At 52.6% G+C, this 12,151-nt stretch overlaps 1 protein-coding gene across 1 annotated transcript in view; it reads right to left on the reverse strand.

Annotated features, from left to right (window-relative positions):
- Positions 1 to 3,232: 3,232 nt before the first annotated feature.
- The window catches only part of CLPB (ClpB family mitochondrial disaggregase), a 158,296-nt gene continuing 149,377 nt past the window's right edge, over positions 3,233 to 12,151 (reverse strand). The window contains exons 12-16 of the mRNA XM_075546224.1: positions 8,006 to 8,162; positions 7,248 to 7,321; positions 7,005 to 7,124; positions 6,714 to 6,818; positions 3,233 to 6,371 (exon numbers count right to left, since the gene is read on the reverse strand). Coding sequence (XP_075402339.1) covers positions 6,123 to 6,371; positions 6,714 to 6,818; positions 7,005 to 7,124; positions 7,248 to 7,321; positions 8,006 to 8,162 — 705 coding nt within the window. The 3' untranslated portion in view covers positions 3,233 to 6,122. The remainder of the gene's footprint in view (positions 6,372 to 6,713; positions 6,819 to 7,004; positions 7,125 to 7,247; positions 7,322 to 8,005; positions 8,163 to 12,151) is intronic.

Consider the following 12,151-nt stretch of genomic DNA (forward strand, 5'->3'; position numbering starts at 1 on the left):
CTCACAAAAATAATAGAATGAATTCCTGTGTAGCCTTTCAAATTCACCAAGCATTTATTTTTAACAGTTGCTCTCTGCATAGTTTAAAATGTCCTGAAACATTTATCAATTGTCTTTACCTTTAAATTCTAAATACATATCAACATATATTTTGTAAAACTACGAATGTGCTCATGTACACAGGATAGTTACTAAAATAACCAAACTACCTGATACTAAATCAAATCTATAAACATTTAAAAGACCTGTAAGCTTTCAATGCAGTGGCTGATACTTAGATTTCCTGGTACCAAGCTGCTGAAACAAACTATGGGATCTTTGTGTGTAATTCAGCTTGAATTTATGAGCACAGGATGGGTGAGGTTAGGCAATGGCACTTTCTCAGGTTTGAGGATGAATCTTACATTGGCTTTTAAAAATCAATTGGGAGCTTTCCATTTTTTCTGAAACGGTTTAGATAACAGGTGAAATGAGCACTCGTCTGCTCTGGGGGAGAGTGCTGGCTACTGGGGTGTGCTCTCTCAGCAGGCAGGCACTTCCCCTTATCTAGCTTTAAAATAAGGAGTCGAAAAGTTAAAGCACGCTCTTAAATGAGTTTTTCTATTTTTGGGGGATAAAACATAGGTATGACAAGTTTATTCATATTTGTGGAATATCCCTGCCTTCTGTATTAGCTTAATACCATCCCCATTTGAGTTTTTCCTTTTCATTTAAAACAATTTTAAAAAATAATTTTATTAGGGGCTCATACAACTCTTATCACAATCCATACATACATCAGTTACGTAAAGCACATTTGTACATTTGTTGTCCTCATCATTCTCAAAACAGTTGCTCTCCACTTAAGTCCTTGGCATCAGCTCATTTGTTGCCCCCCTCTCCCTGCTTGCCCCCCCGAACCCTTGATATTTTATAAATTATTATTATTTTGCCATATCTCACACTGTCCACGTCTCCCTTCACCCACTTTTCCGTTGTCCGCCCCCGCCCCAGTGGTTTCCCGACCTGGAGCGCTGTGCCGTCTTCGCGACAATCCGAAGGACAGTTTTAACCCTTGAGTTTCCCGTTGGTGACCACTTTCCATTTGATGGTCCAGACTTGCTCTTCTTGCCATGCTCTCTGGAAAAGGAAGCGTTTTGAAATTTGTTGCCCTGGGCTTCGCGTAACGCTGATCTCCAAGTTTTCCATCCATGTGGTCATGTCTCACTCCTCTCTCTGAATCTTGCTCACTTTTCTCCTGTTGCTTTAGCAACCTCAGGATATTTTATCTACTTTATTGATGCTTTCAAACAAGCGTCTTTCTATTGAGCTCCTTTGTTTTTTTCTCTCTCAACTCCGGTTTTTGTCTTTATTGGATCCTTTTCCTATGGTTTAAACACAACCCTGCAAAATCCCTACACACGCTTTGATTTTCTTTTTGACCAGTGAAGGCGCTGCACTTTCAGTCCTAAGTTCAGATCCTCCATCAGGTCGCTGGGCTTGCCTTTCCCCATGTGCTCAGGGCTCCATCCTGAGAGATAGTGTTGATGCCTCGTGACCAACTCAGGCCAAGTAAGCACGTGCTGAGTGAACCAATGACACCGCTCTGTCCCGAGCCCACTGTGAAGATCTGGGCTTGCTGTGGAGCCCCGCTACTCACCCACCCAACATTCCTCAAGAATCCACCACGAGCTGGCACCGTGCCAGGCCCTAGGTGGAGAACAATGAGCTCAACGATTGGGTACCTGACCCCTTGGAGCTTCCTCTCTACTTATGCAGACAGACATGGCATCAGTCATGTCAGTGAGCTGAAGATTGCCCAGGCGGCTAGAGAAGTGTAGATTTGGGCCCAACACCAGGTAGGAGGTTTGGCAAGAACCCCTGATTCTTGAGATGGCTACTTTAGTTACTCAGAATTGAAGGGTTGGCCCTGTCCCCTCCCCTTCTTTGAAGGAGGCGGCCATTGGGTTTTCCTGGATGGAAGTTCTCTGCCTGTTGCCCTTGGTCAGAGCGGACTGAACGACAGGACCGGCAGCCCGGCAGGAAGGACTCTGTACAACAGGAAAGTCCACCGAGGACGGCACCTGACTGAGGGCTCCTAAGAAAATCTGAACACAAAACCGAGATAAAGGAGCATAGAGGGGGAGTAGGGGCAAAAGAAGTGGAGTAAAAATAATCCAAGTCTTAAAGAATGACAGTCATAAACCCTCTGGTGCTTTATTAGAACTGGAAGTACCAATATGAACTCATGGTTTTAAATAAATACACAGAAGATGGATATAATAGTAAACCCAGATGTGTGTACATGTGTCTTATTCATACATACATATGCAGGGGCTTCAAAAAGTTCATGGAAAAATAAAGTGAAAAGATAATGGAAAATTTCCATGAATGTTTTGAAGCCCTCTCATATAGTTCCTAGCTGTGAGGGCCAGAACAGTGGTTCTCAACCTTCCTAATGCCTCGACCCTTTAATACAGTTCCTCATGTGGTGGTGACCCCCAGCCATAAAATTATTTTCGTTGCTACTTCGTAACTGTAATTTTGCTACCATTATAAATTGGGTGACTCCTGTGAAAGGATTGTTCCCCGCCCCCCAAAGGGGTCATGACCCTCTGGTTGAGAACCACTGGCCTAGAAGAAATAACCGCAGTCACAATGAGATGCCCTGTGCTCAGGGCTGAGTTTCTAGGGTACTTTCGTGAACAAAGGAACCAAGATTGGAGCCTGGGGAACGGGGTGGTGTCAGGCCTCGGTTAGGAACAATGCAAGGTGAGCTGAGAACATCTTGCGGTGCCACAAAGTGAGAAGAGCTTAGAAAGGGATGGGACAGGTGCCAACCTCAAAGTGTTCCCAACAGCCAAATCCAAGGCACTCAGAGCAACAAGATAAGCTACCAATAACATGACATTCATGAATGCATATTGACACAGAAACAGGCGTTCTAAGGCTGCGGTCTTAGGGAGGCAGCTTCAGGTCTTTCTCCTCTGAGCTGCTGGATGGATTCAACACAAGCTTCTGGGTGGCAGCTAAGCCCTTAACCATCGGGCTACCAGGGCTGCTTACGAGTTACCATCAATGATTATTAAACAGAGACGGAATAAGGGCCACGGAAAATCACCACTGGTCGGATACAACATTAACAGCTACTGTAAAACAAGAGCCACCGATGGCTGGAAAAATCAGTGGATGAAATTCTAAGTGTAAGAGAGTTGCATAGTTTCAAAATAGCTCCCCCCAAGATTAGTATTACTTTTATTTTATTTTTTTATTTTTTATTAGTATTACTTTTAAAGGAAAAACTTTACAGTGGAGAAATCTGGCACACCCCACCACAGCCATAGGATCAAAGTTAATATTATCTTCTAAAGGAGGCACTGAGCCAGGCATACATATCACTTCTATGATAGTCAATCTAATCAATAAACTTGAATTGAGGGGCACGACCAGGCTGGACTCTCCATAAGTAAAGTACCATTCTCCAATTCATGACCCTCGAATTGATGAAAGACAAAGACTGAAGTACTCTCACAGGCAGAAAGAGACGTTGGAAGCAAGACAACAAATGCAATGCAGGCAAATGAGCAGGCTTACTGCCCGAGGGAGGTGAATGGGGCTCCCCAGACTGTGAGCTTTAGACGCCTTTCCAACCTGGCCCTGAACCCGCCCTCCCCCCCCCCCCCCGGGGCGCCCCTCAGTCAGACCAAGTAAGTGAATGTACCTCAGAGAACATTCTCCTCAGAACAATCAGCCGTGGGAGGCCGAGGGGCAGACGGACGAATGGAGGAGGGCACCAGAGAAGACGTGTCAGAGTGCTGTTACAGGTGACTGCAATCAATGTTCTGAAGCAATACATGCATAAATTGTTGATTGGAAAACTGATTGTTCTATAAACGGTCACCCAAACCATAATAAATAGCATTTTAAAATAATATAAAAGCCGCAACAAAAACAACTAATATAAAATTGCATTCAACTCCAATAAATTGCTCTTGGTCCACTCTTTTTGGCTGTCCAGGCAAAAGGCACTTCAAGTTAGCTACTGCAGTAATGCATGTGATGATCAGCCAAACTTCAGCTGGCGGCACCTTGTTCCAAAGGAATGCCTCATCAGAGAAGCAGCGGATGCCGCGAGCAACCCTAGAGGGGTCCTGGTCCAGAAAAGGAGCCTGGTGGGAAAGCTGGCAAGCTTTCCATCCGGCCTGTGAGTCCTTAGGAATAATCAATGTGAGATGTTAACTGTAAGGAAAGCTGGGGGAAGGGAATATGGGCATTCTCAACCGTTTTTGCTACTTTCTGCATGTCAAAAATACTTTCAACAGGAACTGATTACAAGGATCTACAGGTGACCTCCTCCCTGGGGGATGGACAACAGAAAAGGGGTGAAGGGAGACATCAGACGGGACAAGATATGACAAAATAATAATTTATAAATTATCAAGGGCTCATGAGGGAGGAGGAGTGGGGAGGGAGGGGAAAAAAAGAGGACCTGATGCAAAGGGCTTAAGTAGAGAGAAAATGCTTTGAAAACGATGAGGGCAATGAATGTACAGATGTGCTTTACACAATTGATGTATGTATGGATTGTGATAAGAGTTGTATGAATCCCTAATAAAACATTAAAAAAATACTTTCCAAACAAAAGTTAAAAAAAGGAGGAGACTCACTGCTTTGGGGATTCCAGCTGAGCTTGTTGAGGGGATGAAAAATATGGAAATGGACAGATAACATGATCAACACAATGCATGCTACTGAACTGTACATTACTGACCTGTACCAAAGGTGCTGAAATGGCAAACGGTTTGTAACATACACGAGTATGCTTCCAAACATTTGTGGAGCAATGGAACGAAAAGACAAGGGAATCTTCCATCGACTTTTTGAACCCTCTCATATATTCACCACAATACACAGACTAGTTAAACCACCACCTCCACCACCACCAGGGAAAACAAGAGCCAGGGAGGGAGGACGGGAGGGAGGGAGCCGGGAGCGCAGGCACAGAGCTAGCTCCCTGAACTGCAGGGCACCCTCTGGAGCTCAGGGCTTGGAGACCTCAGTGCACTTTCATCACCCAGGGAATTGGAATCCTGCCTCCTCTTCTGACTCTTGAGAGAGACTAGCTGACAACTAAGAGAGGGATGCAAGGGTGTGCACTGGGAGGGTAGGTGGGTGGTCCTCAGCAGGGGCTGCTGAGGAAGGAGCCTGAGGAAGCCCCAGGCCTGGCTGTGCCACTAGACTGGTGCGTGTGGAATGCCCGTGGGCTATGAGGCCCACCCCCTCTCCTCCGTGACTGCTGTGATGGGTGCAGGAGGGAGGTGCTTACTCTAGGCCGACCTGCTGCACTCCAGCCCGACCTCACTCACCTCTACACTGCGTCCTTACTCCAGCCCGACCTCACTCACGGCTTCCCTGCTACAGCTTCCCGCGTCTACACTGCTGCTAGTCCCTAAAGCAAGACCCGGCAGAGCTGAACTGGCTTGTTTGGAACGGTTGTCCAATCTCAGAGTTGGAGAGGGTCATAAAGCTGTCATTCTCTCATCCAAGACGTACCTATCTTGGCCTAGTTCCAAGGCTGAAAGACCATGGGCTGGATGTGGGGTGCAAGGGTTCCGCAGATCCCTTTTCCTTGGCATGTTAGGGGCATGCGCATGGGGTAGCTGTAGTCTTGAGTACAGAATCGTCTGTGTCTGGGCCTCTACCCTCCTTGCCCAGGAAGGCATTCTGGGGACGGAGCTGCATGAAGGCCAGCAGAGGGGAGGCCGCGCATAGCCTCATCTCCGTTTCCCGTTAGATCTTTCCTGCGCTGCCACGCTTCTGAGCTTCTTGGGTGTGTGGCAGGATTGAGTTCCCGAGGGCGTGGGGCAGGGGGGGCCTGCTGCAGGGTAGTGCTAAGGGGCGCCTTCCCTGCCTTGAAGGGCGTGTAGAGTCCGGGGAGTTGATGAGAGGAGACAACCAGGGGCCAGAACAAGCGGAGACTCCTGCTGAAGACCTCAGGCTGAGGAGGGCTCTCAGGGTGGTGAGGAGGTAGGTAAGCGGCCTTGGGCTGGCGGGGAGGTGGAAGAGGCACGAGGGGAAGACAGGCCATCGCCATGCCACAGCCCAGGGGCCTTTATTCGATGTTGGGGGCACGTGTGCAGATGCTAGAGTGTGTAGCACACCTTCTCGGGGTGTAGCGGTGCCCGGATGTCAAGTCTGTGGGTCTTGCTGTCCTTATCGATGATCTCCAGCCGTAGCTTCGGTGGACGCTTCTCGGTCTGGGATGAGGGGAGCTCGGGGCTCTTGAAGAGCTGCTTGTCGGAGTCCTCCACGGTGATGCGCAGCGTGCAGCCGCCAGGCAGCAGGTCCTGCTCGTAGGCTGCCGCCAGCTGGTTCACCACACGGCGCTCTACCTGCAGGGGGTGGCAATGAGGCCCGAGTTCTAGCACTTCCTGCTGACTCCCTGGGGCTTGTCAGAACCCCCCTCAGAATGAGATCAGGCTTGTGCTGAAGCCCAGTGCTGTCAGTTTCTGAGGGTCTTCCCGCTTCCCACTCCCAAGAGGGTTCACTGTGGGTCACCCTCCAGGACAAAGGTTTGACATGGTCTTCGTGGGTTTTGGGTGCTCGGGGTATCTGCTCGGGGTGTGGACGACTGAGGCAGGCAGGCTGAGCGCCCAGTGGATGGGGGGGGGGGAACGACGGGCGGACACCCGACTGCACTTAGGTCTCGCGCTGCTCCGAGGGCCGCGGCTCACCTCGTGCTTGATGGAACGGGCGCCGTAGTGCACGTTGTAGCCGTCGACCAGCACATCCGCCACCTCGCGGTCCCAGAGCAGCGTGATGTTGTGCCTCTGCTTGGCCTGAGGCAGGTCAGACAGAGCATGTGGCTCTGTGCTCTCCCTTCTCACCCCTCTGGCCTAAGCCTGGGGGAGATGGTGAGCCCCCACCATTATGCTCCACTGTGTGCGGGCACGTGCATGCGCCCCCCACCCCGGTTCCCCGATTCCCACTGGACACATGCACAGACAGGCAATCCCCATGCTTACTCTCTTGGCCCAGAAGTTCAGTTCCTTGTTGACTAGTTGGATGAGCTCCGAGTGGCAGAAGGGGAGGAAGTAGACGATCTCATTGATCCGTCCCAGAAATTCGTCCCTCCGGAAGTGAGCCTGCAGGCACAGGGGAGGGAGCGGTGAGCTTGGGAACCCAGGGGGGGGGGGCTTATGTATCTTTAGAATGGCAGCACCTCCTCCCCACAGCAGCAGCAGGAAGGGCAAAGGACGACCTCTCACTTTTAGGATGGGGCGAATCACATTCTCCTTGAAGTTCTTGGAGATGGTGATCTTGTCACTCATCTGGACCTCCCCTGTGGAGACAGGCACAAGCTGCTCACTCCCCGGCTCTCCTGACAGAGACAAGGGCAGGGCCCAGCCCGCTCCTCTGAGGCCTTCACTTCTCATGTGCGCCAAGGCCTGGAGTCTTAGCGTGGGGCATGTAGGAGGGAAGGGAAGGGAAGGGAGACGAGAACGATCTAGGATCGGGACGTGAGCTCTGACTCGGAAGAGGGGACCGCAGGGTCAATCTAAATAGAAAGGTGACAGACACAGCCTCTCGCCAGATATGTTTCTTTTTAGTACTCTCCAGGGCCCACCCTGGGGGACCGGCCGGGCACCCATCTCCATACTGTTTCTGAGCTTCTGTCTCCTTGCTGCACCCAAGCACGGCTATCTGATACGCACCCATCTCCTCAGTCTCCAAGGCCCTGGCCTTTCCCGAGCCCCTGCCCTGGCATGGCTGGGTCCCGGCCCCTGTCTGGAGCCCTCCTGACGTCCACAGGGTGGGGCTTCCTGAGCAAAGCCAGCAGAAGCTGTTTGCCCTCATCTTTCTCCCTCCACCATCTGGCAGGGCGCCTGGGATCTCGTGAGAACCAGCGAAGGGCAGAGCTGTCTACCAGCGCCTTCTTAGGCCCAGGACCCCAAGCCCCATCCTTGTCCCCAGATGAGCTAGCAGCCTGGTCACTTGCCCAGACAGCTCAGGCAACGTGCCGCACCAAGGTTCTCAGCGAAACGGCTATGGCTCAGCTCCAAAGCCTCCTGCCGCAGCTGCAAGGCGTGCTGTGCGATTTCGTCACTGGCCACGTTGGAGGTCATGATGAAGATGGCGTCCTTGCAGTCGATGGTCTTCCCTTTGCCATCCGTCAGCCGGCCCTGGGAAGGGGAAGCAACCACTCCGTCAGCGCGACAAGCCTGGGCAGCCTTGGCATGCACTTTCTGCAAGGGGCGCCCTTGAACGTCCAGGTGCCTTGCCCCTACCTCCACAGAGGCTGCGACTCCCTGCCCTGGGGCTCCAAGCACTGGCTTCACGCCTGGTTGTAGTGCACACGGCCGGCCGTCAAGGTAGCTGCCATCGACTGAGAGTGCTCCCAAGTGAGACTGCGCGTGCTGTTTGTTCACCTGTCCGTCTGTCTGTCCATCACCCACCAACCTACCCTCGTGGAGCCCCTCTCTGGGCCAGGCTCTGGCTAAGACTCACAACCACCTTTCGAGATGGGTGTCATGGTAAGTGCTCAGAGAGGTGAAGCAACCTGCTCCAGGTCTCGCAGCGAGGAAAGAGAAGGGTCGAGGCGGAACTGCCTTGCCCGGTGCCAGAGCGCACTAGTTACAGAGCGTTCAGACCCAGGCTCTGCCAGGTTCAGTTTGTGGTTTTGGACTCTCATAACTGGGCCGGGTGCAAGGGAGAGAGAGCTCTGCCCAGCTTTGGGTTGCAGACAGAGCAGGGCTGCCAGTCAGCACTGACCTCAGCCTGTGGGCTCCTGCCTGATACCAGCAAAGCTGAGCTTCCGTCAGACCGTCTCCCTCCTTGTTGGCGTGCGACTTGTCTCTCAAGCGGCTGGGATGGCCACGTAGCCCCCCTCAGGGAGGCAAAGGGCGGAGACGCTCCTAGCAGCACCTAGTGTTCTGGGCACGGTCCCAGGTGCTCTGCAATCCTGCTTTGCACTGGCCTCTGGGAAAGTGTTAGGTTCCAAAGGGGCCTGCGACCCAGGTGCCAGGGCGGGGCACCCTCTCATCCCTGCTTGGGGGTGGGAAGAGGCAGGCAGGCTGCATCCGGAGTCTCTGAAGCACTGCCCATCAGCTTTCCCCCAGAGCTCCGATATGGGTTTCACCAAACAGAGCCCACTGTGGGTCATCGTTGTGGGGGCCAGGCTGTGGGCACGTGGGCTGCGCTCCAGTGCGTGCGCGTGGTGCCGCGCGTGATCCCTGGGCCTCGGCGGAGCTCACCCTGAGACTGGTCCACACACTGCTGTCTTGGCCGGAGCAATAACCCAGCGGCAATTTCATTCCGAGATCAGAGCTCTGCTCATAAGCGGGCCTGACGATAGGTCCCAGGTGAGTGAGGGGAGCAGGTGTGGTGTGTGAGTGACCCAAGGGTGACTTTCCCAGAGTTCATGTCTTCTCTCCTCAGCTTCCTTGGCAATAAACACATGCCCCAAAGAAGGGGCTGTCACTGTCCCCACCATCCTTAGAGGTGGCTCATCCCAGGGTTACAGAGGCTGCTTCCCTGGCCCCATGAGACTCCTCCTTGCCCCCTGCCCTGGGCTCAAGGCTGCCCGGGGATTGCCGGCATCAGCCCTGCTTGGCTTTTCAGTAAGAGTTTCTGGCTCCTGCCTTCCTAAGCCTAGGCTTTGGGGACCAGGGCTGCGGCCTCTGCCCGTGCCCCCGGGAGGATGAGGCGCCCTCACCACGGCAGGACACGTTCACCCCAGTCACCGTGTGGCCCGCTCGGTCGGTGTCCCTCTGCCCCACCACACACCTTGAAAATCAACAGACGAGCCACTCTCTCTGGGATGTCGTCCTGCACTGTCCTTAGCTCTGTCTGCTCCTCCCCACAGGGTCGTCTCCCTGGTCAGCAACCACCGCCTTCCCAGTGCCTTCTCCAGCCCTCTCCCGGGGCTGAGGGCCCCCCAGTGTTTCAGGAGACGGGCCTCTTGGACAGCTCCCTCTGGCTGCCACACAGGCAGCCACTGAACCAGTCCCTCAGCTCAGTTCACCACCTTCCTCACCAACCAGCTGCTCGTCCTCCTCTTCCTCTGCCTCAGCCTATTACCCAGGCCAGCAACTAGCCCCTGGGCATCCCTGGCTGCTCCTTTCCCTACCTTCAATCCGCCAGCCCTCCCCACTTTCCCTGCTTTAGAATAAGCCTCCTCATCTCTAGCTTGGGCCTTCCACAATCTCCTTGCTGGCGATTTCTCCAGTCCATTCTCTTCACATTGGCCAACAGGATCTTGTAAAACACATGTATGACTACAATTCTTTATTGCTGACGCTTTAGGTAGCTCCGGACTGCCCACAGGATACATCCACACTCCTTGGGCATTTTAACTGGCCCCTCTTTATCTTCTCCATCACTCTGGTCTTACTTTCCCTCTGTAGCTGAGCAATACTGAACGGTGGTTCCCTGAATGCATCAGGCTATTTCCTGCACCCTGAGCTTTTGCATATTAGGTGTCTACTGCCAGCCCTTTACTCTCCACTCTTGGCAAATGCTTAATCATTCTTAAAAGGTTTACAGAATTATCGTTGAATTAAATGAATTAATACATCTTTTCCCCTGACTTTGTGGGTTCTGAGTAAGTGAGTAAGACAAGGTCACTTCCCTCAAGGAATACATCCGCATAATATGGGTAACTAAACTAAGATGCTACTGTCCCGTTTGCTGTGCCGTGGTGGCTTGCTGCTGTGACCCTGGAAGCGATCCCACGGATCTTCAAGTACCACTGTGATGGTCAGGTTTCTGGGGAGCCCTCTTCATGTGTCAACTCGGCTGGCTGGTTGTCTGGTTAACTGTAGTCACTATACCTGTGAAGGTATGTTGTTGATGTGATGGACATTTTCAATCAGTTGACTCAGTAAAGGAGATTGTACGCCAACCATAATGTGGTGAGCCTCACGCAGTCCGTTGAAGGATTTAAAGAGGAGAAACAGGTTTCTCGGAGAGAAGAAATTCTTCCTCAAGATGGTAACAGAAAAACCCTGCCTGAATTTCCAGCCTGTAGCCTGACCTTCAGATTGTGGACGTGCTAGCACCACCATCACAAGACCAACTCCTCCCGAGCCTTTCATCTGTGGGTGTGTGTGTGTGTGTGTGTGTGCACTGTGGCTGTTTCTTTGGGGTGCCTCACACTTCTGTTGCCTGGTTTGCAGCAGATCTACCTCCCTCTTGGCCCTCGCTGCACGGCGGTTATTAAAACCGTTTGAGAGGTTCGGGCTCTGGAACGGATTGCTTCGGTTCAAACGCTAGGTGCACCGTGAAAGGGGGTGAGTGTGGAGAAACCACTTTGGCTGTTTGCACAGAAGCAGCGAGACCTGCTTTCCCAGAATTGTTGGTAGGGTCATGTGAGCTGTTGCCTACTACGTGAATTCCACCAAGAGGCCTGAGCTGAGCTGGCCTGGCCGAGAGCCCGTGAGAATCACCGTTCCTTCAGAGCCTGGGCTCTCACCCTGTGTGGGAATGTGAGGCTAGGATGGCAGCAGGGGAACTGGGGCAGAAGCAAGGCTGCTGGACCAGGAGGGAAGGCAGCAGGCAGCTGGTGGGGAGTTCTACTAGGGAGCTAGGTCCTGCCAGCTTGGAACCTGGCGTGCTGTTAGGTATGAGGAGTCCCTTCCTGGGTCTCCCCTTGTGTCCCTGCAACTTGGGAACGTAACCCCCTCGCACTTGCTCAGGGCTGGAGAAGGCTATGCAGAAAGGTCTGGGCCAGGCACTGGCTAACAGTCCTTGCTTCAGAGTGCACTGTGTAGGCTGGAGGGGAAGAGAAGGCTCATCTGGGGTCTGCCTCTGGCTCCTCAGCTTCCCTGGCAGAGTGAAGGGCACCCACTCCTCTGGTGTGAACGAGACAAGGAGTGGTACAGAGCGGGGAGGGTTGGGAGTCTGGGAGACAGCAGCTCCACCCTGGCTCTTCCATGCAGCTCTGTGGTTGCGGGCAAGCCATTGAGACCTCTCTGACCCTTGTTTCTGATCAGTGATCAAAATACTTTTTACCTTGCACGGCTATTGTGAGGATTAGTGAGAGGTTCGCTAAAGTCTTTAGCACATTCTAAATGCTGAAGAAAAAGGGGACTTTCTCCCCTTTCAGTGGGGGGCCTGCCCACATTGTGAAGAGCCAGGGGCTCCCGAGAAGAAAAGGGCTCCACCAGCCGGC

Source organism: Tenrec ecaudatus, chromosome 4 (assembly GCF_050624435.1).
Source record: "Tenrec ecaudatus isolate mTenEca1 chromosome 4, mTenEca1.hap1, whole genome shotgun sequence".
Lineage (NCBI taxonomy): Eukaryota > Metazoa > Chordata > Mammalia > Afrosoricida > Tenrecidae > Tenrec > Tenrec ecaudatus.